The 27,338-nt window shown below is 58.1% G+C and overlaps 1 protein-coding gene across 6 annotated transcripts; it reads left to right on the top strand.

Moving 5' to 3' along the window:
* The first annotated feature begins 615 nt into the window (after positions 1 to 615).
* MLLT6 (MLLT6, PHD finger containing) lies at positions 616 to 27,195 on the top strand. 6 transcript variants are annotated; one of them, XM_053893290.1, is made up of 22 exons: positions 620 to 1,160; positions 2,376 to 2,455; positions 2,923 to 2,977; positions 3,208 to 3,317; positions 4,303 to 4,406; positions 4,636 to 4,729; positions 7,047 to 7,202; positions 7,870 to 7,968; positions 10,406 to 10,631; positions 11,146 to 11,760; positions 12,204 to 12,391; positions 12,605 to 12,713; positions 13,915 to 13,981; positions 14,181 to 14,326; positions 14,845 to 15,042; positions 15,146 to 15,234; positions 16,350 to 16,699; positions 17,137 to 17,227; positions 18,242 to 18,592; positions 24,141 to 24,197; positions 24,763 to 24,882; positions 26,804 to 27,195. In XM_053893290.1, the coding sequence occupies exons 1-22, from the start codon at positions 1,052 to 1,054 to the stop codon at positions 26,981 to 26,983; spliced, it is 3,594 nt and encodes a 1,197-aa protein (XP_053749265.1). In that variant the 5' UTR covers positions 620 to 1,051; the 3' UTR covers positions 26,984 to 27,195. The 6 variants fall into 6 exon arrangements, 5 of the variants coding, with proteins under 5 accessions (XP_053749267.1, XP_053749268.1, XP_053749265.1 ...); XM_053893291.1 differs by having other exon boundaries at positions 621 to 1,160; positions 7,044 to 7,202; positions 10,406 to 10,544; XM_053893289.1 differs by having other exon boundaries at positions 622 to 1,160; positions 7,044 to 7,202.
* The last annotated feature ends 143 nt before the right edge of the window (positions 27,196 to 27,338 follow it).

The raw sequence follows: 27,338 nt of genomic DNA, 5'->3' as shown, positions 1-27,338 counted from the left end.
CTAAGGGGTCTGAGTCCCTGTGCGCGCGCGCCTGAGTCTATAAGCTGGATCGGAAGCTCCCTGAGGGCAGGAATCTATACCTGTTTTGTATTTTGTTTCACTGCTCTATCCCAGCGGCTGCACACAGTAAGCATTCAATAAATATTTGTGTAATGAACAAACGTCTGCGTGTGAAAGTGTCCACCCTCCAGAGGGGCCTCCGAGGAAAGAGCCCACGAACGGCCACCCAAAGAGCACCCCCGACACGGAAGGGCAAGCGGCCCACGTAGCTCCTGTTCCTTCTAGCGCCCCTTCCTCCGATCTCCACCTCTGAGTTTCCTCGGGGTTCAAGAGAAGAGACGAAGACCGGGGCGGAGGGGTATGGAGAATCGGGGACCCCGGCCCGAGACGCAAGGGCAGGCACAGGGAGAGCTCAGGCGCAACAACCGACAGCCACCGAAAGAAAAAGAAAGAGGGAAAATACGCGCGGCGCGAGCGAGCGAGTGAGCGAGCGAAAAGCTCCCTACCAAGCCAGGCTTTGTTCCCTGAACCTAAGACTTTACCCGGCGGCGGGCGGCGGGCGGGCCGGGAGCGAGCGAGCGGAGGCGCGCGGCCATGGCTGCCGCGGCCGGGCAGGGGGGCCGGGGGGGCGGCGCGTGAGCGGGCGGCGCGGGGCGGGCGCGGGGCGGGCGGGCGCCCGCGATGTGCCACTCGGCGCCTCCCCCGCCGGGCCCGGGCTGTGCGGCGGCCGGGCGGCCCTGGTAGCCGGGCGCGCGGCGCGGAGGGGGCGAACCCGGCGCGCGGGTCTCATTGTTGCGGGGGGGGGGGGCCCGTCGGGGCATGAGGGCGAGAGCACGGCGGGGGGGGCGGCCAGACAGAGCGAGCGAGGAGGAGGAGGAGGAGGACGCCGAGGAGGAGGAAGGAGGAGGCAAAGAAAAGAAGCGGCGGCGGCGGAGGAGGAGGAGGAGGGAGCGAGGAGGCGCGCGGCCCCCCCGCTCCCTCCCTCCCCCCCTGACCCCCGACCCCCGCCGGCCGGCCCCCCGCCCCAGCCCCGGAGGGAGCTCATGGGAGTATGAAGGAGATGGTAGGAGGCTGCTGCGTATGTTCGGACGAGAGGGGCTGGGCCGAGAACCCGCTGGTCTACTGTGATGGGCACGCGTGCAGCGTGGCTGTCCACCAAGGTACGGGGGTGGCCCGCGGGGGGCGGCGGGACCCCGGGGGCGGCGCGAGCAGGGAGCCCCCGGCCGCGCCCTCCGGGGACCTCCAGGGGCTCGGGCGCCCCTCCCCCACCCCACCTGAAGGGAAGGGAGGCGTCAGGGGGCTCCCCCCGCCCGGTCCTGGAGGACCGGGTCAGGCATTGTTTTCTTGCCTATTGTTCCAGTCCCGCGCCCCCCACCCCAAGTTGAGGGAGTTTGGGGACAGACTAGGGGGCAGTGAGTGCACTCTCGGCGCCCCACACCGCCAGTGTCGGGGCTGCTGGGGGAATGTTTACCTGCGAGGTGTCCCCTCCCGCCCGGTTATTTTGGTCCCGGCTCCCGGAGGGAGAGGTCAAGGGGGGGTCATCCCCCCCTCCCGCTTCCGGATACTGGGAGGAGCGGAATTGGGAAGGGAGGAGAAGGGTCCCAGGGGAGAAGGGACTCCTAAAATCCTCCGGGAAGAGCTGCGGATAGGAGCGAGGTTGTGCAGGGGGCCGGGAAGAGAAGAGGGAGGTTTGGAGTTTACCCCAACAGCACATGGTTCGGGAGTTAACTCCTTGAGGAGTCTTGCCGAGGGCGCAGGCTGGCATCTCCGGCTTGTCTGGCACAGCCAGCTGCCCCCCCCCCCCTTCCCGGGACAACCCTTAATGCTATCGCTGCCCGCTCTTCCCGCCACTCTCCTATTGGTTACCTGCACTTGCACCTGCCCTTGGCCTTGCCTTTTGACCTGTACCTATTACAGTTACAGGCTTAAGATGAGGTCCCTGGACCCCCTACTTCCCCACCTCTTCTCTTACTGGCCCTTTAAGAAATGCCCCCCCCCCCCTCCCCATAACAACAAAACGTGTTTGACTGTTGTAAATGTTGTCCCTCTGGTTTCCTCTATTCCTGATGATGAGGACTCTTCCCAGGCAGAAGTTGGGAAACAGGTCCAGAAAGAGCATGGGGTAGGGAGTCTTCTAGAAGTTTAAGGTCAAGGGCTCAGACTTCTCACCCCTGCCAGGAGTGTTTGGTTGTGTGGTTGAAGACTGGCCATGTGCTGTGGGGCATTCCTTGTGGTCCTGCTGTCTAGTGAGTGACTCCAGACAGGGGAACAACAACCCCCCCCCCACCCGCCGCAACCCTTAGAGTTACCCTCTTCCCCCAGTTGCTCTGGGAAAAACCAGGGCTGACTTGGCAATTCTTCTCCGCAACCCCCAGCTTGCTATGGCATCGTCCAGGTGCCAACGGGACCCTGGTTCTGCCGGAAATGTGAATCTCAGGAGCGAGCAGCCAGGGTGGTGAGTTTGAGACTCCCTCCCCACTTCTGTACACCTGAGCGTCTCCTCGCAGTTAAACTAGGGGACGCTGAGGCTGAGGCTGGGGTGGGACTGTCACACAGGACTTCCTGTTTCCTGCACATCTATCACCAACCCAGCTCTCCCGCAGCTCATCCTTCACTCTGCGCCACCTCCTGCACTGAGCTTTTTATTTTTGTTAGTTTGTTTGAACTTTTTATTATGGAAAGTTTCCAACATGTACAAAAGTGGAGGGAATACTACAATGAACCTCCTGTCCCCATCACTCATCTCCGACAGTTACCACTCATGGGCAACCCCGTTTCTTCCAGATCCCTACACATCCCCCGTAGACAGCTTATTTCGTCCTGGGGCCCTCTGAGTGTGTTGAGGAAGGGCCCAGCTCAGCAGATTCCCCCACTCCTTTTTGGAACCCCCCTCCAAATCCCTGTGCCCCCTTGCATTGGCAGAGGTGTGAGCTGTGCCCACACAAAGACGGGGCATTGAAGAGGACTGATAATGGAGGTGAGGGGGTCCCTGAGCCCCAGAGTTCATCGGTTGAGGTCAGCAAGGCCCCCTGAGCAGGGTCTGGGAAGTCAGGAGTGGACTGCAGGGGGGAGGGGGGCAGGGTGGGGATGGAGGTCGGAGTCTGATGGGAAGGCTGTGGAGGAGGGGACTGTCCGCAGTGTGGGGTTGTGAGGGGCCGGGGTCTGAGGCTTGCCATGGCAGCTGAGGCCAGCCCCCCGCCACCCCAGGCTGGGCCCACGTGGTATGTGCCCTCTACATCCCGGAGGTGCAGTTTGCCAACGTGCTCACCATGGAGCCCATCGTGCTGCAGTACGTGCCTCACGATCGCTTCAACAAGGTCAGCCGCCCGTGCCATGCCCTGTACCAGCCCCCGCTCCGCGCCCCGGCCCGCCGTCCTTGGGTCCCTCCATTTCTCTCTCTCCATCCAGTGTCCTTTGATTCTGTCCAGCCGAAGGGGGGACTCAGGAGGTGGGTAGGCACCTGCCACTGACTGGCACGTGCTTATGCTCTGGGGCTCAAAGTGAAGCAGTAGGCTCCCTTGCGGTAATACTGCAAGGTCCAGTGGGTGGACCTTAGCAAGCAGTTCACTTGCTCATTGGCTGGACACGTTTTACTCAATGCCTACTATGTGCCGAACCTGGGCTGAGGTACTCAAAACAGATGTGGTCCCTGCCCCATGGAACCCGCACTTCTGTGTGGGAAGGCTGTAAATATCAATAAACAGGCAAATAAAAAAACAAAAACAAAAACGCAGTTTGTGGTAAGTGCTGTGAAGAAAACAAACAAGGTACTGAAATAAATACCTTGTGGGGTGGGGCGGGGGCACTTACATCAGATAAATCATCGGCACTTACATCAGATAAATCGGTCAGGGAAAGCGACATTTAGGCTGAGGCCAGCCTTGAGGAGGATGGGGTTCCAGGTCCAGGCAGAAGGAACAACGTGCAGAGTCCCAGAGGTGGGCATAAGCTCCCTGTGAGCAAGGCAGACATAGTCCCCGGCCTTACAGGGCTCCCCGCCCAAGGACGGTGCCATCCAGTCTAGTCTCCACCGGCTACACGTGGTGATGTAAACGAATTGAAATTAAACACAATTTAAAATTCAACTCCTCAGTCACACGAGCCACCTGTCAGGTGTTCAGTAGTCTGTGTGGTTCGTGGCTACTGTATTTGGACAGCAAGGTAGGGAAAATTTCCATCGTCGCAAAATCTTCCACTGGATGGCACCGACCTAGGATCACGGGGAGAGAATAGAGTGGAGGAGAAGGCCAAGGGATCCCTCGGGTAGAAGGGAGGAGGGGACAATTGCACTGTGTCCTGCAGACCTGCTACATCTGCGAGGAGCAGGGCCGGGAGAGCAAGGCAGCCTCAGGAGCCTGTATGACCTGTAACCGCCATGGATGTCGGCAAGCTTTCCACGTCACCTGGTGAGACCCCTGCCCGTCCCGCACCCCCTCCAGGGTTCTCCGGGATCCCTGGCCGGCCGCACCGACCCGCTCCGAGGTTTGCCATGGACAACTGACTCTTTGGTGGTGATGGCGGTGATTTCGCCCGATGGTCTGGGCCTCACCCTAGCGGTGGTCCCGGAGGGTGGGGAGAAGGCGGCTGGTCTGGTCTGTGGCCACACCCTTCTCAGGCTGACCTTTTTCCGGTTAGTGCCCAAATGGCAGGCCTGCTGTGCGAGGAGGAAGTGCTGGAGGTAGACAACGTCAAGTACTGCGGCTACTGCAAATACCACTTCAGCAAAATGGTGAGTCTCCTCGGCCAGGGCACGAGTGGGTCAGTCAGCCGTACCCTCTAAGTCAGCTTTAGAGGGTGTGGGCTCTGGGCCAGGCTGGTGCCTGGCACTGGTAGGACAAAGGTGGAAGGAACCCAGTGTCTGCCCCGAGGAGCATGCCACTGGATAAGGAACAGATTGAAGCCCAGCCCGAGGTGGGCGAAAGAGGGCTGAACCAGGCAGTCCATTCCAGAAGGCAAGGCTCAGACTCTGCCTGTCAGAGCCTGGGAGGTTTTAAGGAAGAGGCAGCATTTGAGCTGAGTGGAGGTGGAAGCGGTAAGAGCCGACATCCGAGGGGGTTACTGTGCCCCAGCCTCTGTCTCAGCTCTCTCCATGTGTCATTTTATGTGGTCCTCCCCACAACCCTGAGAACTAGGTGTACCGTATCGTTCCAATTTACGGATGAGTAAACTAAGACCCACACTTAGGTTGTGCAACATCCCACAGCTAGTGTGTGGGAATCAGAACACACAGTTTGACTTGCAAGCTCCTTGGGGACCTGCCAAGCGAAGACAGAAAGAAATGAGTCCTAGGGGGAGGGACTGGCATGGGCAAAGTCCTGAGATGGAAAAGAGAACTTGTGAACAGAACACGGTGCTTGGTGAGGATGAGGCAGGAGATGACCGGACGCTCAGGCAGGGCCGGGGCGGGGCTTGCTTCTGCCCTAGGCTTCAGGGGCCCAAGGAGAGGCTGGAGGAGGGGTTCTATTCCATGTTTGTGGAGAGACCTGTATGTTCCAGAAACTAGGGGGTGTCCTGGCAAGGGGAGGCTGCAGCCGGACTGGGAATGCAGCTTGGACCTCACCCCCAGGCCACAGGCTCGTAAGCAGGAGGGTAACATGATCAGGTTTGTTTTTTAGGAAGATTGCCCTGGCAAGCCACTGTGAAGCTGGATCCGAAGGGCTGAGGCTGGCGGCTGGGAGACAGCTGTGAGAAGGGTGGGGGGAGGGACAGGGCTGGAGGGGTGAGGCTGGACTCTAGAATGATTTCTAGGTAGACAGGCTCACATGTGGGGGTGGCTGAGAAGGAGGATTTCAGGGTACTACATAGGATCCTGGCTCTCAGTGCTTGGACACCTGGGAATGCCATGAACAGGGGGTGCGGTGGCCTTCTGTAGGGTTGGCATACGTCCTGTTCTGGCCTCGATGGTTCCATTTCATGCCCATCACCCCGGTGTAATTATTAATAGTTTCCCCTTTTGTTTTCAAAAGTGTCCTGGTTTGGATCATAAATCACACGGTCACCTTGGTTTCAGGGTTCGATGAGGACTTAGGACAGGGTAGGGAGCTCAGTGTGGCTAATAGGAGGTGCCAAATGGGGATGTTCGGCGTTGGTGGCTGTCTGTCCCCCAGGCAGGGTAGTGGTGGCAGGCCCAAGTATAGAAGGCTGGGCTGGAATCCTCAAGTGCCCAGCAGGACGTGGTGGGGCAAGGTGTGATGGGGTCCGTGAAGGGGAGAGTCTAGTGCTTGGCGAGGTAGGCGCAGTACCCACCACGGGGGAGCAACTGGGTGGGACGGAGCCTGCAATTAGTCCTTGGATTTGGCAGTTGGGAGGTAGTGGGTGACCTTAGAGGAAACACCTGCAAGTCTGGCACAGGTGAAGCTGTCAGGCAGGGGGCAGTCATCAGCAGTGAAGGGAAGGAGGCGGCAGGCCCTGGCTGGGGGGAGAGGCAGCACGAGGATCAGAGGATCACGTATCTGGGTTTTTGCTGTTGCGTATGTTTACTTCCCCCTTCTTAGGGGCGTCAGGTCCTTTGGGACGGAAGGAACCACTGTGTTTGGTGGAGGGGGAGGGCCAGGATCAAGAGAGAAAGAGCTGATGGCTGGAGGGAAGTGTCTGGGCTGGTGGGGAGGAGGGGTATGGGGTTCAGGGGAGCAGGACTCCCCATGAGGGCCCCCCTCTGTCCTCTACCCCAGGGAAAGAGGCAGAGCTGGGCCATGGCTCAGGCTGCCTAAGATGGGTCGAGAGGCACCCTGGAAAGAGGAGGGTGGAAAATAAGAGCCCCAGTTTCTCGTCCTACCTCCAGTAGTACCTTGCTGGGGCCAAGACGCCTCTAGCTCTTCTGGGCCTCGGCTGCTGAATCTGCATTGGATAAGCCAGCTTGGGAAGCGCTGGCATTTAAGGCTAGAGAATGCCTTTTGCTGAGCAGAGCATCACTGAAGATACAAGGTCCTTTTAGTGACAAGGCGGGTGGGAAGAACTGGCCCCCGGGATCATTTGACTTTCAGGAATCTTCTCCTAAGCTATCGAAAGGAGGGTCTGGCATTTCCTCTCTATTCTTTCCCCAGAAGACATCCCGGCATGCCAGCGGGGGTGGCGGAGGAACAGGAGGCGGTGGTACAGGGGCAGGGGGCAGCGGCTTTATTGCTGGCCGGAGAAGCCGGTCAGCCTCTCCGTCCACCCAGCAGGAGAAGCACCCTTCCCACCATGAAAGGGGCCAGAAGAAGGTAAATAAATGTCTTCTTCCTCTCCCCCTCCTGCCCACACTTGCAAACACATAACTTTTTTAAGAAGCCACCACAAGGTGCCCCTGTGCCCCCTTCCTTCCTCTGAGGCCACTGAGGGCCAGCAGGAGGCTGAGAAAGTGACACAGGAGGGGCATGGAGGGTAAGATGAGGGCGTGGCTTCTCTGGGGCTCTCTGTATCTCCATGTCCTCCTCGTGACGTGACAGTGTCTCCCAAGCCCTCAACACATGGCCCTACACGTTTGCAGACACCTCCACAGTCTAGCCGTGTGTCAGCCCAGTTTTGTATGTCCCCTCGCGCCATACATCACGGTGCACCCGGTCCCCAACCCTCTGCACGGCTCCACGCCCCAGGTGGACACCCTCACAGGTACACGCTCATGTGTGTGGTGCTCTGTGTCCCAGGCGTGATAATGGGACAGGCTATTTTTAGCAAGCAGTGAGGATGAGGGGGAGGGGCTGTTGGCTCTCAGAGCGACCTGCCTGAGCCGATCTCCTCCAGCCTAAGTCCCCCAGTCCCTCCACAAGGGGAGATGATGCCCACAAAGCCCATCCCTGAGAGGCGACCCCTCTCCTCATGCACATGTCATGTTTATCCTCCCCCAGACTGTCCCCCACAACCTGTATCTGGTCACTTCTCCCTCCCCAGAGTCGAAAGGACAAAGAACGCCTTAAACAGAAGCACAAGAAGCGGCCTGAGTCACCCCCCAGCATCCTCACCCCGCCTGTGGTCCCCACTGCTGACAAGGTACTGCTGCCCACACCCAGGAGGAACGGCCACGGTAGGGGAGGGAGGCACGCCGCGAGGGTCAGAGTGAGCCAGGGACTGTGGGCACTGCCTCAGCAGCTTCTGGTTAATGTGCCTCTGCTGCCCACCCCACCCCACCCCTCTCCATTGCCCTATTCTAGCCCAGCGGGGGCCTGTGCTCCTCAGCCCCACCAACCACTGACCAACCAGGAGGGTAGGGGTGGGGTGGGGTGGGGGGTGCTGCCCTGCCTGCTGGCTGCCAGATGTTTACATCTGCCTCTGTCCAGACAGAGTCTCAGCCCTGGGCTGTTGTCTGCGGGCACCGTACTCAAGCTGGTTCTCCAAGCTCTGGGGCCCGTTTCCCCAGAGATAGGCAGAGAGGACCCCTTCGCTTTCCCCCCTGCCCCACATCAGGACCCTGCCCAGAGCCTGGCTCCCAACCAAAATCCATGGTGGCATGGGCCAGGCCCATGGACAGCACCCCAAAACCCCCACTCTTCCCACCCTTCCCAGGGCTTGGTATGTCAGGCCTGTCTCCAGAAATGGGCAACATCTGGAGGAGCAGCCGGCAGGCCCTACCCGAGGCTAGGGAGTCGCTAATCCAAGCCAGAGCAGCCCTTCCTTCCCCTCCTTCCAGCCACCGCCCCCCACAACCCACCCACCCACAGAAGGAGCACAGGGGCCTGGAGAAAAGCTGCTTCTTCCTGTCACCACTACGACCCACTCACCTCCACCTGCCTGAGGAGGTTGGCGGAGCTCTGGGCGTCTTAGCAGGAGGCTCAGGTGTCAGGTTTCCAGGGTGATGTTGTGGCAACTGTCCCTCCCGGTAACCCCCTCCCAGCCTGCTTTCCAGGGCTCACCTGGAAAAGCTTGTCATTCCTGCCCTCTGACCTTTCCCTGGGGCCTTTACGCAGGTGGAAATATGGCCAGAGATATGGGAGTTCCCAGTGGCCAGCTGTCCCCTTGGACATGTAGGAGCATTCTGCCCATCCCCCTCCACCCACCCCAGCATTTCAGCTACCCCTCCCCCTAGCCCCTCTCCTCCCTTGCTCTCAGAACCACATCTGGCTCCCTTCAGAACTCCAGCTGTTGAAAAGAACAAAGAGGAAGACAGAGACCAGGCCTCCACCCAGGGAAGGGTGGCTCTCATCGCCCTGTCCATCCTTCCTCTAGCATTTGTTCATGTACTAAATACCTGGTCTCTACCAGGAGGAAACACACCATCCCTGGCAGTAATATGAAGCCTTACTCACTCACCACATGCCTATGTCACTTCTAGAACAGGGGGATGGAAGGAGTAGGTGGGGATTATTAGCTCATTTAATCCTTAAAGTAATCCAATGAATTAGGTGGTGTTGTTTTTTTTAACCTTGCCCAATAAATGAAGAAGCTGAGGCACAGAGAAGTTAAGTAATTTACCTAAAAGCACACAGCTAGTAAGTAGTGGAGTGGCAGTCTTGAGGGCCTGTACTCTTAACCTACCACAGGACACTGTCTCTGCGGTATAATAATAGCAGCCACTGGCATCAGAGCCATCATCGTTATTGACCCCATACTACGTATCTGGCTCTGTGCTCCTCGTGACTCTCCAAAGAGGCATAGTTGGTCTTGTAAGGACACAAGCTCAGCGAGGTTGAGAGACCGAATAACGTAACAGCAGTAGATGGTAGAGCCCACGAGGCTCATAGCCAGCTCTGCCTGACCCCAGAGCCCATGCTCCTCCAGCCACTACCCTGCTGCCCTCGGAGGGGTTGCTGGAAGCCTCAGACATGGGGACCGTGTATTTCAGAACAGTGTGGCAACTGTTGACGTGGCTGATGTGAGTGCACAGAGCTCTGGAACTAAGGGACAAGAGTGACTGGGTCCACCCCAGGGATCCAGGTGGCCCCATGGAAGAATTTCATGAACTTCCAGGTTGAATTGGGAAGGATGAGAAGTTTCCCGGGGAGAGCGAAGCCAGGCTGTCCTGGCAGAGGGCTGGGCACTGCAAGCTCAGGTGGTTTAGGAGGGGCACAAGCGTGGCCAGGAAATGGGGTATCTGCTGGGCTGCAGCTCAGGGTGTGCGGGGAGGGCAGGGTGGTGACTGGAGGCCTCAAGGATGGGGCCGGGGCAGTGGTCCCTCTCCCCAGCACAGGCCCATCCAAGTCCAGCCCTCTTGGCACCACTAAGCGTTTCTTTAAAGGATGAATGATCAGATGGGCACATCGGTACAGGCTTGGGGACTATTTTCACTCTCCTCTGCCTCAGGTGAAGGATAGACCAACTCCTCTCTCCTCACACCCGCTTCCCTGTTCTGGGCTCCCCACCCACAAGTCCTTTCCAAAGCAAACTTGGGCTCTCCCTGTACAGCCTGAGCCCTGTGTTCTCCTGCCCCGCTTCCGGGTTTGGGGGAGCAGGGGACAGCGGGCCTTGAGCTTTCCCTCTCCTCCTTTCTCAGGTCCCCTCCTCAGCCTCCTCCTCCTCCCACCATGAGGCCAGCACTCAGGAGACCTCTGAGAGCAGCAGGGACTCGAAGGGGAAAAAGTCTTCCAGCCATAGCCTGAGTCACAAGGGGAAGAAACTGAGCAGTGGGAAAGGTGTGAGCAGTTTCACCTCCGCCTCTTCCTCCTCCTCCTCTTCCTCCTCCTCTTCCTCCTCCTCTGGGGGGCCCTTCCAGCCTGCAGGTGAGTGTGGGCATCCTGGAGGAAGCTGGGGGTGGGACAGCCTTCAGCCAGCCCAGAGCTTCTCTAGCAAGGGCCTCTGCATACTGGTTTGCATCTCATTTGCTTCTTAAATTGGTTAAAGATGGGAGATCCCCACCAAATGACTCCTCTCCAAACCCTCCCCCAGCCGGTCCCTCTCAGGTCCCACTCCTCTGCTGCCCTAACAGTATGCACTTGTTATCCCCTGCACTTGTGCCATAAGGTGCCATTTTTAAAGTGTCAACACTAATAATCTCCTATAATCTCTACAGTACAGTGAGATCAGTTAGGCAGGAGTTCTTCTCCTTCTCTTTTATCACATGTGGGAAAGCCGGAGCTGGGGACACTCATCCCAAGACATAGAGACAGCGGCAGAGCTGGGACAGGAACGGTGGCTTCCCCAATCCCTGCCCAGAGCTCTCTCCAGCTAGTGCCCTTGGGAGTGGGGTGGGAGGGACATGGGGCCCAGCTGTAACTCAGTTTTCCCTCTGTGCAGTCTCGTCCCTGCAGAGCTCTCCCGACTTTTCGGCATTCCCCAAGTTGGAGCAGCCAGAGGAGGACAAGTACTCCAAGCCCGCAGCCCCCACCCCTTCAGCTCCCCCCTCTCCCTCAGCCCCCGAGCCCCCCAAGGCTGATCTCTTTGAGCAGAAGGTGGTCTTCTCTGGCTTTGGGCCCATCATGCGCTTCTCCACCACCACCTCCAGCTCGGGCCGGGCCCGGGCCCCGTCCCCTGGAGACTATAAGTCTCCCCACGTGTCGGGGTCCGGGGCCTCAGCAGGCACCCACAAGCGGATGCCCACACTGAGTGCTGCCCCTGCGCCTGCTGAGGAGACCCCCGAGACGGGCCTGAAGGAGAAGAAGCACAAAGCTAGCAAGAGGAGCCGACATGGACCAGGACGTCCCAAGGGCAGCCGGAACAAGGAGGGGGCTGGGGGTCCAGCTGCTCCCTCGCTGCCCAGTGCCCAGCTGGCTGGCTTTACTGCCACTGCTGCTTCACCCTTCTCCGGAGGTTCCCTGGTCAGCTCTGGCCTGGGTGGTCTGGCTTCCCGCACCTTTGGGCCTTCAGGGAGCCTTCCCAGCCTGAGCCTGGAGTCTCCCCTGCTAGGGGCAGGTTAGTGACCCTTGGACATCTCAGGGCCCAGCCAGTCTAGTGAGGGAACAGAGGCATAAACATGCAGTGAGAGGGAAATGATAGAAACTGCTCCAAAAGACAGAGATAAAGGAGGGAAGAGATAGTCACCTCTAAGACACTCCCCCATACCCATCATCTGCAGGCTTGTAGTGAGAGAGTTTGGGGTAGACTGCCAACAGGACCTACCTTATAGAAAAGCCAGGACTCCCCCAGGTCTGGGCAGGGCAGTCTAATAAGCAGGTATATCAAGCAGACGTCACAGGCAGATGTGACATCTTTGTAGCGAGAGCATTAGACTGCTGTGTGTGGCCAGACCCAGGGGAGTGTTCTCTCTGGGGAGGGGCTGCCCCAACCACCTGGTGGAGGAAGGGCGAGGGGGAATGGTGACTAAGCTTCCCTCTGTGTCCTCCTTCTGCCTGTAGGCATCTACACCAGTAATAAGGACCCCATCTCCCACGGCGGCAGTGGCGGAATGCTGCGAGCTGTCTGCAGCACCCCCCTCTCCTCCAGCCTGCTGGGGCCCCCAGGGACCTCGGCCCTGCCCCGCCTCAGCCGCTCCCCATTCACCAGCACCCTCCCCTCCTCCTCTGCTTCTATCTCCACCACTCAGGTGAGGCCTTACTCCTGGGCTCCTCCATCCCTAGACATGTGGGGGACAGGCTGCCTAGGACCCCAGGTCTCCATGGGAGAGATTGAGAATGTCTTCCTCTCACTGGCCCTCTCTCCTCCCCAGTACACCTACCTGATCCCCTCCTCCCCCGACACAGTTGTGCCCTAGATCCAAGAATAACCACCAGGCTGGACTATACCTCCTTTCCCTCAGGTGTTTTCTCTGGCTGGCTCTACCTTTAGCCTTCCTTCTACCCACATCTTTGGAACCCCCATGGGTGCCGTTAACCCCCTCCTCACCCAGGCCGAGAGCAGCCACACAGGTACGTGTCTCTGATCCCATTCCCCTTTCTTCCCAAAGACCAAAGGGGCACCCGTCACCTGCATGTCACCCCAGAAAGGATGGGAGGGCTTTCCGGCTGCCCCCTCCCTCTGGCCGTTGCCCACCCTGAAAAAAAAAAAAAGCCACACACAGCAAACCAGGGTATACTTTCACGTTAAAATCCCCTGATGGGACGGGTAGGACCTGGCAGAATTAATTACTACTGCTCCATCTCACAGAAGAAAAAGGCTTAATGACTTGCTCAAGGCAGTTCAAGTAGAGAAGGGCAGAGCTGGAGCTCAGTTCTGGTCCTGACTTCAAGCCCCGTTCTCTGGTCACTGCAGCGTAGTTCCCCGCTGGCCTCTTAGTAAGTCCTTGGGCTGGGCGTCTAGGGAGTCCACTAGCTGGGCAACCTGCTCTCCGGGTATTTAGGAGTTAAGGGGGAGGCTCACAAGCGCCCCTCCCTCTCCCGGGAGAGTTGTCCCAGCCCCAGAGAGCTGATTGGCACAGAGACACCACCTGGCCGGTTAGGGGGCGGAGCCTACCTCCCGGCCGCCAGTTCAGGTAAACTTTCTAAAAGGGGCCGAATCCGACTCCAGAATTAATGACCCGACAGCGCAGGGTGACTACATTTTCCAAACCCCACATTGGAATTCTGTGGCCCAACAAAAAGGTTTGGCAACCTAACTTGTGAGTTTATGAATATGAAAAGTCGCACAAAACTATAATAGCTACAGTTATTACGGGCTTGCTGCAGGACAGCTAACACTTCACATTTATTACCTTATTTTTAATCTTCATCACAACCAATTCAGAGATATTAGTTTCAAGCCCAAGGTCACATAGCAAGTATCGGGCCCAAGTTCAATCCAAGACTGCGTAGACCCCGAATTTCTATAACCCTGAAGACACCAGGAAAGAAATTGGGAGGGGATTCCAAAAGAAGCCAGGCAGCGGCCGCCTTTGTGCCTAGAGAAAGGGGAAGAGACCAGATCCCTTGGCTGTGCCTCCCAAGGGGCCAGGTTTCTAAGCCAGGGCTACCAGCGTCTTAAGAGCTAGAACTGCCAGTCTGGGGTTGGGGGAGATGCTGGGGGAAAGGGGTGTGCGGTAAAGTCCCAGATCCCGCACCACTTCCCAGGCGGGGACCGTGAGGCCGACGGCACCCCTTCCCCGCTGATCCCTGCTCCCCTTCTCCTTCCAAGAGCCAGACCTGGAGGACTGCAGCTTCCGGTGTCGGGGGACCTCCCCCCAGGAGAGTCTGTCTTCCATGTGAGGGAGGGGGCGGCGGCTTGGGGGAGGGGCTGGGAGCGGGGCTGGAGGGACACTGAGGGGAGGAGAGGGCGGAGAGAAGGGCGCCAGGAGAGGGTGGGGTCCAAAAGGGGACGACTGGAACCCCTGAGGGAGGAGGAGGGAGACAGGAGTGGGGACGTGAGGTAAGCCTGACCCTGGTTTTCTCTTCTGACCCCAGGTCCCCCATCAGCAGTCTCCCCGCACTCTTTGACCAGACAGCGTCTGCATCCTGCGGGGGCAGCCAATTAGACCCAGCAGCCCCCGGAACAACTAACATGGAGCAGCTGTTGGAGAAGCAGGGCGACGGCGAGGCCGGTGTCAACAGTGAGGAGGGGTGCAGTCGGGCTGGGAGACCTGCCCTAGGACCCCCAGACTCGGTCACCTTTTTGTCCGAGGTCCCCAGACCTTTTAAGATTCCGCGTTTGGCCCCGCCTCGGCCTTAACTCTTGGCTACCCGGGCCTGATCTGTATTTAACCTTTGCTAGGCCCCGCACCTGGACCCGCCACCTGTGCACCCCGCCTTCGGCCCCCGCGGCCTCCTGGCCCTTACCTTCCTATGCTCCAACTTCCTCCGGCCTCCACAACCCTTATCACAAGCTTCTACCCGCGAACCTCAGGCCCCGCCCCCAGTCCTCACACCTCCGGCTCCCGAGGTCCCGCCTCTCCGAGCTCACCCAAGTCTCGCCAGCAGGCGCCTAGCCTTCTCTTTTTAGGTCTCAGACCGATTTCCTCCTCCAGGCCCCGCCCTCCAGGCCCCGCCTCCGGTTCTCTCGCCCCGCCCCCAGGCCTGGCCTCCCGTTTCCAGGCCTGCGGGCTCAGGCGCTCTCACCCTCTCTCCGCAGTCGTGGAGATGCTGAAGGCACTGCACGCGCTGCAGAAGGAAAACCAGCGGCTTCAGGAACAGATTCTGAGCCTGACGGCCAAGAAGGAGCGGCTGCAGATTCTCAACGTGCAGCTCTCTGTGCCCTTCCCCGCCCTGCCTGCCGCCCTGCCTGCCGCCAACGGCCCAGTCCCTGGGCCCTATGGCCTGCCTCCCCAAGGTAAGGGGACTCCCACCCAGTCTGGGAGTAGGGGCCTCTGCCGGGCGATGCGACGTGGCCCTGATTCCAGCCCTTGACCTCCTTCCCTGCTCCCCTCCCTCAGCCGGCAGCAGCGATTCCTTAAGCACCAGCAAGAGCCCCCCGGGGAAGAACAGCCTTGGCCTGGACAACTCTCTGTCCACGTCTTCCGAGGTGGGCGCCGCGGGGAGAGGCAAGGGGGGGGCAGGAGGGGAAGCGCCAGGGCCTTCTGGTCTCATCTCCACCCTACAGCTATTGGAGGCTGGGCAGTGAAGTGATTGGCTGAGCAATTGGTTGACTGATCCGTTCATTCCTTCAATAAATAATGATTACGAGGTGCCTACTTTTGATGCCAGGCACTGGCTACGCAATCAGTGAGCAAAACGGACGCAGTCCTGCTCCTGAAGGTAGACTGTAAATCCAAGAAAATGATAATCACGAACCAGGAAAGGGGCTAAAATGGAAATAATTTGAGGGTGGTGAGGAAGAGTGGGGGTGGGGTTCTTCTGGAGTTAAGAGGTGGTTAGGGAAGGCTCCTGAGAAGTATTTGCAAAGGGCTTATTACAGTGCCTCACACAAAATAATCCCCTGTGTAATTGGTGGGGGTTGGGGTACCGGTCGCTATTGTTATGTGGTGGTTGCTACCGGAATCGAACTGGCTTCTTAACATACTTGCGCAATCACCGTCATCATCATAGCAAATATTAATGGCAGACTCGCCCTCTGAAATCACGTCCTGTGCTGAGGCTTTCAAAGCATTGGCTTGTTTAGCCCTCACAATAACCTTGTGGAGTAGGGACTGCCATCATCCCCACATTGTGAGTAAACTAACACAGAAGCCAGTGAAGCCATTGAATTGTGGACCATAGAGTTTGAACCTGAGCCTTTCACTCCAGCCACTGCTCTCCTGCCTGCAGAGTTAACAGAGCCTGTCTACGAATCAATGGCTTCACCCATGTGTGGGAATAACGAGATGGGTACAGGTCACACATTGAACCCTGGCTCTGGTTCGCTAGATGGCCACCACCATCGTCACTGTTCACGATTAAACCAGGATTGCAAGGGGTGCTGGGCCCCCAGGAAGTGATTTGTAAACGTGATTTGTGAAGGACTCTTTGGATTCGTAGCCTTTATGCCTGGGCCTTGCTTCTCTCTCCTGGGTGGCTCTGCTGGGTGAGGTGGAGGGGGGCTGTGCTCCGTGAGAATGCTGGTGGGTGCTGGGCCGGGGGCCAGAGAGGTCATGCTGGCCCCCTGCCCCTCTGACCCCTCCCTTCCCCCTCCCTCCCCAGGACCCACACTCAGGCTGCCCCAGCCGCAGCAGCTCGTCGCTGTCCTTCCACAGCACGCCCCCACCGCTGCCCCTGCTCCAGCAGAGCCCTGCTACTCTGCCCCTGGCCCTGCCCGGGGCCCCTGCCCCGCTCCCGCCCCAGCCGCAGAACGGGCTGGGTCGGGCACCGGGGGCAGCGGGACTGGGGGCCATGCCCATGGCTGAGGGGCTGTTGGGGGGGCTGGCGGGCAGCGGGGCCCTGCCCCTCAATGGGCTCCTGGGGGGGTTGAATGGGGCTGCCGCCCCCAACCCTGCGGGCTTGAGCCAGGCTGGCGGGGCCCCCACGCTGCAGCTGCCAGGTTGTCTTAACAGGTGAGGGAGAGCTCAGCCTGGGGAAGGGAACGGGGAGGCTGGCTCTGGGAGGGACTCCCCCAAACACCCACAGTCCCCCTTAAAGGAAAAATGTTCTCCAGTCTCACAAGGTATAGAATCTAGTCACTTCTTGGTCCCAGGTACTCCCCAGATGTTAGATGTGAGTGCCCTCTGGATGGTAGCTCTCCAGGGACAAAGTCGCCGGTTTCTTTCTTGCACCCCCAATCTTGATTTCCCTTTTGGGAAAGCTCTTCCATCTGACTTGTATCCCTCCCAGGGCAGTATCTGAGCTCGCTCTGTTTCTCTGTAGCCCTCCAAAACCGCACATCCCTGCCTTTCTCCACCTGGGTCTGAGGGAGTCCGGGAACTTGGCGGGGAGGGGGGAGGCGTATGTCCCTGCCCCTGTCCATAGTGTGTGTTTTGTCCCCCTGTCTCAGCCTAACCGAGCAGCAGAGACATCTCCTGCAGCAGCAAGAGCAGCAGCTTCAGCAGCTCCAACAGCTCCTGGCCTCCCCACAGCTGACCCCGGTAATGCCCGCCCCTCCCAGCCTGCTCCAGCTCCGTGGGGAGGGCCCATGTCGGGCTGGGCCAGCCTGGGCCAGGCTGGCATAGAAGGAGGGAGGGCAGCCCCAGGCTGGGCCCCTGTGGGGCATGCGGGGGCAAAGGGGATGAGGGTTGCTCTCAGGCCCCTGGGCATTGCGGAAGGGGTGCTCCAGTGGCCCCAGATAACATCCTAGTGAGAAGGTCTGGAGGGTGGTGGGTCCTCAGTTACTGAGCATTTCCAATCCCAGCCCCAAGGATCTTCAGGGGGATCTTCAGGGTCTGTGGCTGAGCAGGTGACACCCTCTCAACCAGAGCAGCCCCTTTTGGGTCTGTCTTACATGCTGGGTTCCGCTAAGATTTCCTTTGGAGAAAAGGAGTTCTTCCTTTTAAAAAGGAGAGAGTTGAAAAAATAGAAAACATAATCATTGTCCCCTAAAGAAACATTAGAAAGATACACAGGAAACCAGTTCAGCTGGTTACCTATAGGGGCCCGATGGGAACAGGGGTGGGGGCAAGATCTCTTAAGGTAAACCTTGATATTTTGTTTTGGTTTTTGGAACACTGAAAATGCCTTGCCTATTTAAAGCAAAAATAAATGAGTCTTAAATGAAACAAAACAAAACAAAACAAAAGGTGGGGGGGCTGGATTACTATTGACCTAGCTTAGTTATATCTCAACTTGGGGTCGTGCCACCCCCAGGGCATTTGTGGTTGTCGTAACAACAGGAACTGATTCAGTGAGGGGGTGGGGCCAAGGATGTTACACAGCCTCCGGCACTTGGCCGGTAGTGCCCCAGTTGCCAAACACTGGTGGCAGTGACTGCTTTCTGATCCAGATGGGAAGATTTGAGTCCCCAGGTAGGGAGATGGAAACAGAAACTTGACGGTCCCCCAGGTCTCCTTCCTCATAGTTCCAGGGTGATGGGATGGGGCCTGGACCAAGCAGGGCAGGCTAGCTCTGGGGGCCACTGGCCCATGAGTGGTGTGGCCCCCTTGCAGGAACACCAGACTGTTGTCTACCAGATGATCCAGCAGATCCAGCAGAAGCGGGAGCTGCAGCGGCTGCAGATGGCCGGGGGCTCCCAGCTGCCCGTGGCCAGCCTGCTGGCAGGAAGCTCCACCCCGTTGCTGTCCGCGGGCGCCCCTGGCCTGCTGCCCGCGGCGTCTGCCCCACCTCTGCTGCCCGCCGGAGCCCTGGTGGCTCCCTCGCTTGGCAACAACACGAGTCTCATGGCTGCAGCAGCTGCGGCCGCAGCAGTAGCAGCAGCGGGCGGACCTCCAGTCCTCACTGCCCAGACCAACCCCTTCCTCGGCCTGTCGGGGGCGGACGGCAGTGGTCCCAAAGGAGGGGTGAGTAGGGGGCCCAAGGCCGTCCTCCTGTCTCCCTTCTCCGGGATGGGCAGAGGTGGAACATCAGAAGGTACATCATCAGATGTGTCATCGGAAGGAGGAAGGAAACTACCCCTAGGCCAGCAAAGTGCCCTGCTCCAGACCCCAGGGCCTGGGCTAGATCCACGATAAACTCTGAGCATGGGCTAATAGAAAAAGGACCAATTAGAAAATAGTGTTCCTCTGGGAAGACCAGTTAGAAAAGTCTGTTTCCTCTCTGAGTGGACCAGCTAGAAAAAGATGATGCTCTGGGTGGCCCATTTGGAGAAAGGTCCTCTCTTTGTCCTCTTAAGGTATACAGGCAGAGCCCAGGGTGCTGGTATTGGCTGGAACGTACCTGCTTAGCTGGGTGCCCTTGTGCAGGGCAACTTGCCCCCCGTCCCCGCTTCCCCCCCTCCCACACACACGAACACCCACGAAATAAAGAACACGTTAGCCCAAGAGCCCAGGGCAGGGGCTTCAGCGGGGCTCCCTCACCGTACCCTACGACAGCTTCCTTGACCCAGGCAGCTGTTCTCAGCTGGGTGTTAGGACCAGACACCTCCTAAACCCCCAGCCTCCCTTCCTCTCTTTCCAGACCGCTGACAAAGGAACCTCAGCCAACCAGGAAAAAGGCTAAATCCACCCAGCCCCTCCTGACCCCCAGATGGAGGGGGCAGATCTTGGCCTGAGGGGTCCTAGCCTGGAGCAGGCACCTGCACCCAGACACTGGAGAGCCTAGCCCAGATCATGTGCCGAGGCCTGGGGAGTGTGGGGTGCTCCTGGTGCCGAGGACTGAGACGGAGAGGGATGCCCCTTCCATTGGCCCCCTCTCCCTCTGCACTGACCCCTTTGTGAGGGGCTCAGAGGGAGGACAGGCTCCAAGCCCACCTAGGAGCCCCCACTCTCAGCAAATGTTTTGAGGTCCTCCAAGAGCAAAGTGGGCCATGGCATAAGTGGGGGGTTGGTTGGACCCTCCACATAAAATGGATCAGCACTTGAGTGGGGAGAGGCGGGGAGGGATAGGCCCTGGGCCTGCCCCTGCGCGGAAATCTCTTATGAAAGGAGTAGTCCTGCTTTACCTGCAGTTTCTTCCCAACTTGGGCAGGTGGCAGAAGAGATCCCTTGGACTGTGTCTCACCGGTCCCTTGCCCCTGCGCCCCAACAAGGGTTACAAGCTGAGCTTGTAAAAGCCCACAGACTAGGGAGCTGAGGAAGGGGCAGGATGGCATCAAACTCAGCCCAGGCCTCCCCACCTCTCTGGAGCCCCCAGTGACGGGCTGGGGAAGGGCAGGGGAGGAGGCCCAGCCCCCTTTAGTGCCCTGTCCCTTGTTTGCACTATTGGATTTAGGAGTGCGGAGGGTGGGAAGATGGAGCTGCCTGACTCAGAGAGCGTGTGCCTGTGAGCCTGTGCATGTGTGTCTGCGTGCGTGTGTGTATGTGTGTGTGTGTGTGTGTGTGTGTGCTCGCGTCTGTCTGTCTGACTCCCCCTGGACCTGGGGCAGCCGAGGGCAGGGATAGGAGCAGTGCTCAGATGAGGCGGCACCAGAAGGGGGCTCCCAGCTTCTGTTTGCACCCTCCCCACCTCACCAACTTTGGTCCCTTTCTGGGGCGTGAATGGTTAACAAAACCAGAACAGTACTCCAATATTGGAGAGTAACCGGGGGCTGGGGGCTTTGAATCAGGGTAATATCCTGCCTTCCCTCCCCCAGACCCCACATGGTCTCAGTGCCCCCTCGAACCTCCCCTCCCCGCCCCCCCCCCAGCCGCTGATGGTCTGTCCTGCTTCCCTGGCACGAAGGGAGTCCCAGGGATGGGGGGATGGGGCAAAGGGGAGGGGGGTAAAGTGCCACTTCCTTTAGTGAAAACCTCCCTCCCTGAATTAGCCAGCTTGCTCCCCTGCACCCTACCCCCACCCCTGCCCCCACCAACCAGGGGAGCCTTCAGCTTGAGCTGACCTGACAACTGTCCCTTCACCCACCAGCTATTCCCCCCCCTCAGGGTGTGGGGGCAATTCTCACCTTAAAGAGCCCCCACCTGCTCAGAGCCTTTGGTGGCAAAGGCTGAGTGAGGGGCCAGTAGGGCAGCCAGGAGAGAAGGGCAAGGGTGAAGCCTGTGTCTGTGTTTCAGTTGCACTGGGGTTGGAGCCAGGAGAAGGCTTTTCCAGCTTTCCCTGAAGCTCATGTCTCGTCAGTGTTTGCATGTGTGGATTTTTTTGTGTGTGTTTCCGTTTGGGTTTTTGTTGTTGTTGGTTTTTTTTTTTTTTTTTTTAATAAAGAAAAGAAGATGTGTATATTTTTGGCAACGACAGAAACGTAGTGCAGATATATTTTTGCCTGTGCTGCTCAACTGGTTTTTTTCTGATACTGAAAATAATATTAATATTCCTGTTGATAAGACTTTGTAAGATGTTAGGGAGCTGATAAAGGAGGGGGTGGGTGGGAATCCTTCGGAGGCAATTTCTTAGGCACTTGCAAGGGCTTGGGGGGAGGGGGGAAGGCAGTTGTGATGACCTCAGAAATACTCACTTTTTATTAATGCTAAATGTCAATTAGGAAGAAACAATAGAATTCAGCATTTTATTCATCTTCATCTATTAAGCTCTCTAATTCCCTGCCCCCGAACCACTGAAAAGAAAAATAACCTTCAGAGGTTCTTAGAAGAGTTGCCCACTCACACTCACACCCTTGCCCAAGGCCGGCCCACTAAGAACTGAAGTCAACTTCTGTTCTGGATGCTGAGGAAAGTAAACCCGCTCCAAGGCTGCTGGGGCAGAGAGTGAGAGGTCCCTATGATTTAGTGCACTGGAACCAAGACCTCCCCCCTCCCTCCCAGCACCCGAGAGTCTGGGGTTCTCATCTCCAAGAGTCTTTTGTTTTCCAGCTTTCCCCAGGCTGGGGTGCAGCACCAGGTAGGTTAGATTTGAAGAAGGGACCCAGGCTGGGTATGGATTGCTGTTGTCCCTCAGTTTGGGACAGAGGGGCATGAGAGAGAGAGTACATTTCCTTCTTCGGAGGGAGCTTTGTAAGAAAGTTCTGGAGATCTTCAGGGTCCCAATGCAGGGGGAATGGCTATACTGACCTCACCCTCCTTTCCCAGCCTTGGTCCCTTTTTCCAGGACGAGTTTGGATGGGGAGTGGGAAAAGACACAGATTTGTATATCTCTACCTAGCAGAGCGAAAGGATGTGGTTTGCAGGGCGGAAATGAAGTCTGAAAATGCATGAGCAGAGCTTCGTGTGTAATCACGCTCAGTGTGGAGGTGTGAGGGCTGTGCATGCAGAACCCCTGTCCAGCTCTGAAGTCACGACTGGTGCATGAATGTCACAGCTGGAAGGGACCTGTCTTTAGGGGTGGTTTGAGCCAGTTCCTTGCTTCACAGGTGATAGCTCCAAGCCTAGGAGGGGCAGGGGCTCGGGGCAGAGCCAGGACCAGCCCTCAGGACCCAGGCCTCCTGGTCCTGGGCTCTCTTGCCCCCCACTGCACCACCTCCATGTGGCTGTCTGTCTGTCCCTGTGTGTGTGAGTGCAGGGCTGTGCCCGGGTGGGAGGGTATCTATGTAGCACTGATTGTCTTAGCTCAGAGCTGATGGATCCTTTCCATAGACAATGACACTTTAAAGATTGCTTTTTTTTTTTTTTTTTTTTTAAGTTTTTCCTATTTGTGTGTGTCTTCCCCTCAGGCTCCTGGGTCTGCTGCTGCCTCCTGGTGCCCTAACCTTGAGGCCGAGAGCACCCCACCCATTCCTGTACTGAGGGCTAGGGAAGTACTCCTGGGGAAGGCCTAGACAAGTGAGGGGAGCCAGAGCCAGGGGCCAGCTCTGAGAAAGGGTAACCTCCACACTTCCCTTTTCCCCCTGAGCTGGAAATGCAGACAACTTTTCAGAGGCACGGGCTCCCCTTGGCCAACTTTGAGCATCTTCCCTGGTGAGCGGTGGGCCAAAGTTAGGGGTAGGCAGCTTGCTCCCAATTTTCCTCTGTCTCGATGTATTTTTCCTGGGGAGAGGTGCCCAGAGGGATTAAGGTCCCTTCAGTGGGGAATGTGGAGGGGGCAGGGCACAGTACCCTGGCTCCCTCCAGTCACATCAATCTGGATTCAAAGTGTGTCCAGCTCCCGACCACTTTGACTTGATCTACTGAAAAGTTGGGGACTGAGGGGTGCCTTCATTGTCCTTTGTTCACTTCCTCCAGCCCAACTTGGGACTCAGGTGGCAGGACTGGAGACCCAAACCCTGACTCCCAGCCCCATTTCCCTCTGTCCATCCCAGCCTGTCTCAATGTAGCAGACCCTTCCTAGGGGAGCAGGGAGGGGAAGCCAGAGTTTGCAAACCCAGGGGCTCCTTTTACATTCTTTCTAGAACCTCCTTTATATCCTCAGCCCAAAAGGCAATGCCCCCTCCTTTCACTTCCGAGCCTGGAATTGTGCATAACCCGGATCTTGTATCTTTGTATAACGGATGTTATTTGTACGAAGGGCAGTTCGTAAACAGCACTTGTTCTTTTAATAAAAGAATGTTTTACAAAAAAAAAAAAAAAAAAAAAAATCCAAAGACCCCTGCATTGTCTGGCTTTATTGAAGGGAAAGGGAGGGGCGTGCCAACTGTGGGAGCCTCGGGAGGGGGGCGGGGGCGGGGGGGGGGGGTCGGTTCCATTTCTCTAAGCACTTAGAGTGAGTAGTTCGCGCACCGGTATGCTCCAAAGACCCAAATACCTGTGCCCACCCACAGGGACGTGATGTGTACGCCCGGGCCAGGCGGGAATCTGTTGAAAAAGCAGGTTCCCTGGGTGAGGAGACGGAGCCGCCGCCTCGGCCTCCGCCAGAGAGGCCGGCTCCCGGGAGGTCCCCGCCCACACGGGGACGCCAGGAAGGCGGAGGCGAAGCTCCCCGCCGGTCGCTCCGCGCGCACGCAGCAACCGGAGCGGACGCCGGGACGGCCCCCGCCGCACGCCCCCGGGGGGGCCGGGGAGGCTGCGGGGCGGGGTGGGGGAGGGCGGCCGGGCTTCCGGCGGCGGCAGGCACCGGACCGCGCAGGCCCCGGCCGGAGCCCCGCGGCGTCTTCCGGGCCGCGGCGGGCTGGGCCGGCCGGGAGGGCGGGAGCGGGAGGTGACCCGGGCGCGGGGCGGAGCCGGCGCGGCGCAGCGGCGGGGACCGGCATGGGTGGCGTGGGGGCGCCCCTGCGGCCCGCGGCCCGGGTGAGCACCCCGAGCCCGCGCCGCCGGCCGCCTGCCCACCCCCGCCCCTTCGCCACTCCAGGGCCCCGCCCCGCTGTCCCGCGGCTGCGCGTCCCCAAGTCCCGCTTCGCCGGGCGCCTTGCGGCCCTCCCTCGCTGAGCGCAGGCTGGGTGCCCCCCGCACCTTCCAGCAATTCCACTTCCTGTCTTGTGACCCCTTTTTCTTACCCTCTTATTTCTGCTACCTCCCCCTTCCCCCGCCAGGTCCTGTCGTCCCTCCCAGATGACCCTTTTGGAAGTCCAACGCTTTCCACTGACTTTTTCTTTCTTTTCTTTTTGTGTGTTTCCAAACCACCGTCTAGTCATGCCTGCATACCTTGCAGACGCTGAATCAGAGGCGGGGCATCTCCTCCTGGCTGGTAAGTACCCAGTTTCCCCTTGCCTCCGCCCAAGTCCCCCCAGTCCCAGAGACCCTAAAACTAGAGATCAGAGAAGGAACGAGAGAGTCAGCCCTGTTTCCCAGACTCCAGCCTCAGAAAGCCCTGACTGTAGCCACCTTCCCACTGGCTCCGGGGAGGTAGGGTGACCAGAGGGCACAGGGCAGGGAGCCAGGCTTCCACGCTGGGAACAGCAGTGCCTGATAAACACAGCCCCAGGTGCAGGTGACCCTGCTTAGGCTGGCAGGATCCTGGCCCTTCCCTTCCTAGTCCCCAAGTGGGAGCCTGGAGTTGAAAGGAAGGTAGCTGGGCCCAGAAGCCAGCTGGAGCGCCTACATGGGCTTGAAATCTCTTCCCTGTCTGGAGCTCAGGGTCCTTATGGTGTCCTGTGGGAACCTGGGGGAATGTCCTTGTGGGGTGGCATCAGATCAGCCTCTTGCAGAGGAAGCCTGCCCTAAGCCACTGGGAAACTGGACAAGTCCAAAGGCAGGAAAGTGCTTGCTGGGCATGGGGCTGACCCCAAGCCCTTCATCTTCCCTTGCCGCAGGCCCGATGGTTCCCTAAAACGCCAGCCAAGTCCGTGGTGGCCTTGAAGACACCCATTAAGGTGGAGCTGGTGGCTGGGAAAACCTACAGGTGGTGTGTGTGTGGCCGCAGCAAGCAGCAGGTGAGAGACCCCTACCCCCTGTCATTAACATATGACACCCCTGGTTGGGACAGCAGGTATCTCCTGGGAGCTCCTGCCCAAGACCTTCCTCTTCCTTCCCCCCTGCCCCCCCACACACACAAAAAGGGAGGCTGGGGGTGAAAGAATGCTGTCTGGCCAGCACCACCACCCACAGCCCTGAGCTCCCTGTTCTCTGTATCCACTGTTTGACACAAGGCCAGAGGGAAACTCAGTCTCTCTGAGTTCTGAGAGGGCTCTGCCCTCCTCTTCTGGTGCGACCCCTCGGAGGCGTGGTCTGGACTCCCCGCTCAAAGGAGAGAGGCTGGGTTGTCTTTCTCCCCCTCTCTTCCCCCTTCCAGGAAGCATCTGAGCCAAAGGCTCCCAGGCTTTGGACCCCAACATTGGGAAGACCCCCAGGTGCCCCTTGCCAGTGTCTTCTGCAAAGCCTCTAGTGATGGGGCTTCCTTGGTCGCCTTGCCTGCTCTCACCTTCCTCTCCCTTCCGCCCCAGGAGCCTTCCTTCCAGCAGGAACCTGACCCACATTCTTAGCCTCTTAGCCCCTTTCCTTCCTAAACTGAGCTCTGAAATGTGCGCCTCCAAGCGGTGTCATGTGGTGCCCCAGCCCAGGGTCCCAAGTCCTACTTTGCTACTCTCTTGACCCTGAGCGGGTCCTCTTGAGGGTGGAGCAGCTCTAGGGAATGCCAGCCATAGTGTGGCCTAGCACAATCTGGCACTCTGCCTTCTTGGCTTTTGCCCTCTGGGACAGGTTGCTGGGTTTTATTTGTATACTTCTCTCATCTCGTCTGCTACCCTACCTTGACCTCAAGGTCAGGAGGCCTGCCTAACTAACTAGCAAGTCAAGGCAGGCCTCAGTTTCCATTACCCAGTCTCTGCTTGAGCAGCTTTCGGAAGGATGGGAAATATATTCCTGCAACAGGCAGCCAGTTCCCCGTGGGACATCCCCTTCCTCCCTGTAACATCCACTCCCTGTAACATGCGCCCATGTTTCCTGGAGCCGAACAAAACTGATACCCCAGTCTTAAAGCATTGTACATGGCAGGCTGTCTCCCACACGGAGAAGTTTTTACCCATAGAATATTGTGGATGGAAATGAATTTCACGAGCCGGTGGAGACCCCGAGACATTTTACTTTATTATTTTTTTAAGTTTACTTATTTTGAGAGAGAGTTGAGTGAGTGAGCACACAAGCTGGGGAGGGGCAGAGAGCGAGGGAGAGATGGAGAATCCCAAGCAAGCTCCATGCTGTGTGGGGCTCGAACTCTCGAACCTTGAGATCGTGACCTGAGCCGAAACCAAGAGTTGGGACACTTATGCGACTGAGCCACGCAAACTCCCCATCAGAGATGTTTTAGAAAAACCTATCAGTGGGGTTTTAACTGCTCAGTCAGTTAAGCATCGGACTTCAGTTCAGGTCATCATCTCAGTTTGTGAGTTCGAGCCCTGCATCGGGGGAATTTGAGCTCCGAATTGGGTAAGTTTGAGCCCCGCTTCGGGTGACCCCGGCTTCTCTCTGTCTCCCCCTTTCTGCCCCCCCCTCACTTGTGCCCCATCTCTCTCTCAAAAATTAAATAAATAAATAAACCTTCAAAAATCAAAAAACTTATCAGTGCTGTTTCACCTTGAAAATTCTGCCCTTTTATCCTGGCCCTCTGGATCCCCCAGAGACTAATGCATTAAAGACTCATACTTACCTAACGCTTCCTACAGGCAAAATGCAAAAGAAACCATTATTTGTTTTACTGCCTAGGGACTGTTCTCCTATTACCTTCACACTGCAGATGAGGGAGGTAAAACTAGGGGGCCCAGGCAGTCTCATTCAGGAGCCTGAGCCCTAAACACTGTGCGCTATTCAGCCCAGCAGGTGGGGTTGCATCTCTAACTTCTCTCTTTCCCTTCCCAGCCCTTCTGTGATGGCTCCCACTTCTTCCAACGCACTGGCCTATCCCCACTCAAGTTCAAGGCCCAGGAGACCCGTGTAGTGGCCCTCTGTACCTGCAAGGCCACCCAGAAACCCCCATACTGCGATGGCACTCACAGGAGTGAGCGGGTGCAGAAGGCAGATGTGGGCTCCCCGCTCTGAGGGGGTGGCTCCCAGGCCTCATGACAGGTACCCCATTTGTGGGGAAGGAAACTGCTGAACCCAAGAAGGGACCACCCAGGGACCCCAGTCCCCACTGCTGGCTTGTGAAGGGCTTGCTCCCAATACCTGAGGTCTCTTGGGCAGCCGGGGAACATGCCCCTAGTTCAACGCCTGCTGGTGAAGAGGACATTAAACAGAATACCCACCCAGAATGGTGCTCCTGTGGTCACTGGCGTGAGGCGCATGGCCTACCCCAGCTCGGGAGCTTAACCTGAGATGGGGCATCCCACTGGCCATAGGGAGGGAGCAGCTCACCTTCATTCCATACGGGGTCTCCCAAGGCAGGCTGAGCCCA

Source organism: Panthera pardus, unplaced genomic scaffold (assembly GCF_024362965.1).
Source record: "Panthera pardus isolate Hobbes unplaced genomic scaffold, ASM2436296v1 HiC_scaffold_3, whole genome shotgun sequence".
Lineage (NCBI taxonomy): Eukaryota > Metazoa > Chordata > Mammalia > Carnivora > Felidae > Panthera > Panthera pardus.
This window is presented reverse-complemented; position numbering and strand designations above follow the sequence as displayed.

What these genes read in the sequence shown, in the direction of transcription:
- MLLT6 (XM_053893289.1), top strand. Translation starts at nt 1,052, where the DNA reads ATGAAGGAGATGGTAGGAGGCTGCTGCGTATGTTCGGACGAGAGGGGC. An exon ending in CAAGCTTTCCACGTCACCTG is followed by an intron (nt 4,407 to 4,635) that starts GTGAGACCCCTG and finishes TTTTCCGGTTAG; the next exon opens with TGCCCAAATGGCAGGCCTGC. An exon ending in CTATGGCCTGCCTCCCCAAG is followed by an intron (nt 15,043 to 15,145) that starts GTAAGGGGACTC and finishes CCCCTCCCTCAG; the next exon opens with CCGGCAGCAGCGATTCCTTA.